Source organism: Austrofundulus limnaeus, unplaced genomic scaffold, assembly GCF_001266775.1.
Source record: "Austrofundulus limnaeus strain Quisiro unplaced genomic scaffold, Austrofundulus_limnaeus-1.0 Scaffold280, whole genome shotgun sequence".
In the NCBI taxonomy this organism is placed as follows: domain Eukaryota; kingdom Metazoa; phylum Chordata; class Actinopteri; order Cyprinodontiformes; family Rivulidae; genus Austrofundulus; species Austrofundulus limnaeus.
Window position 1 is genome coordinate 663,118 of NW_013952682.1, and position 1,577 is coordinate 664,694.

At 38.4% G+C, this 1,577-nt stretch overlaps 1 protein-coding gene across 1 annotated transcript in view; it reads left to right on the forward strand.

The window, feature by feature from the left end:
- Window positions 1–978: 978 nt before the first annotated feature.
- The window catches only part of ide (insulin-degrading enzyme), a gene marked incomplete in the record, with an annotated part of 35,243 nt that continues 34,644 nt past the window's right edge, over window positions 979–1,577 (forward strand). Inside the window, 1 exon segment of the mRNA XM_014021165.1 lies at window positions 979–1,107. Within this exon segment, the coding sequence (XP_013876619.1) occupies window positions 1,019–1,107 (89 nt within the window).

The following is a 1,577-nucleotide window of genomic DNA, read 5'->3' on the forward strand; positions in this document are numbered from 1 at the left end:
CCTGTACAACTTATAGTTTTTTTTGAAGTATTAATGTTTAATAATTTGTAATGGGAGTCAATACTGCCCACTGCCGTATCTACTCAGTACTGAACCATAGTTTAATAATATTTTATCTCAATAGTTCAGTGGCTACAATACTAAAATGATTGTATTTTGATGTTTTACTATAATGTCTTAATACTACTCTATTGTTGTAATATTATGCAGTTAAGTGTCAATAGTTGAATTGGCAATGTGGCCTCTTTCTGCACACATACAAACCAAACCCTGGCACCACACTTGGCCACAGTTCCAATGGTCTAATGGTCTGTGCCATGGGCTTTCATGTGGGAGATCAGGGTTCAAAACCCAGCTAAAGCAACTTTAACAGACAAATCTCTACAAACTTCATACTGTCACACAGTTACCCTCATTAGAGACACCTGCTGACTTGACAAGCAAAAGCTGGTATAGAAAACACATTTGAACTTGGTCACAGTTCATTCTGCAAGTCCACTGCTGCAGGCAATAACATGCTACAAGGCAATGCACACTTGTTTTTACATGTTAAAACCCATGTCTAGTTAATATTGTTGTTGTTGTTACAGCCTCCAGTTCTTTCAGACATCATTTACAAGTCAAATAATCTTATTTTAAACAAAAATGACAATGAAAATCGAAATTTTATTCAAATTTCTCTCCTCCAAAGCAGCAGGACCGGATTAAAAGGCTTGAAACCTGATGCGACACGATAACCACAAAAGGAAATCCTTTTGCAGACCAAGCTAATCGATAACAAAATCAATGACGCAACGGAAATTTTTCTACTATTTTTAGAGATTTTACAGGGTGTAAGTAATTTTAAATACATAATTATCAGTATATGTTTGATTTTTTTGTATCGTCCTGTGTTTTGAGGAGATTTTCAGCCAAACATTTAGGTTACGATACGGTTCCATCGACTGTTCTGTGCTCGACTGATCGTGTCTGTTTAAGATGGCGCCGTGAAGCCCACGGTTTGTTTTCCTAAGTGCAAATGTTTAAGTGCATTAACCGAGCGGCCCGCTTTACAACAAGGCACCTTCAGTCAACAGGAAGCGACGTCTTTGCTTTTCCAAATCTTAGGTGAGTGTTGCGGAGCGAACACTTCCGTTTGTCTTCAGTTACACGAATTATTTTCTCCTAAAACGACGAGCTGATTAGCCTGAAAGCTGCCGCTAGCTGTTAGCTCCGTGTTGAAGCCGGTGTGTTGACCTAGCTAACCCCGGCTCTGGCTGCTAAACCTGACAGTGTTAGCTGTCTCGCAGTGGCTCTAAGTTTTACTGCAGTTATGTGATTAGAGATTTTACATTTCATCAACTACACTGTCAGCCTGACAGATAATTGTGTTGAACTTTTCTGTCACTGACTAATCGAGATAAACTGCTTATTTTTATGTTCTTCACCAGTGGCGTCACTAGGCCTATTTTAGGGGGCTGGAGCCCACCTCAAATGTTTTAAAGCCCCTCTAAACTATTTTGGTGTAAAAAAATTATTTTAAATAGAAATTCAATATGATGTGGTCAGAATAAACAACCAATTAATATGCCATATAT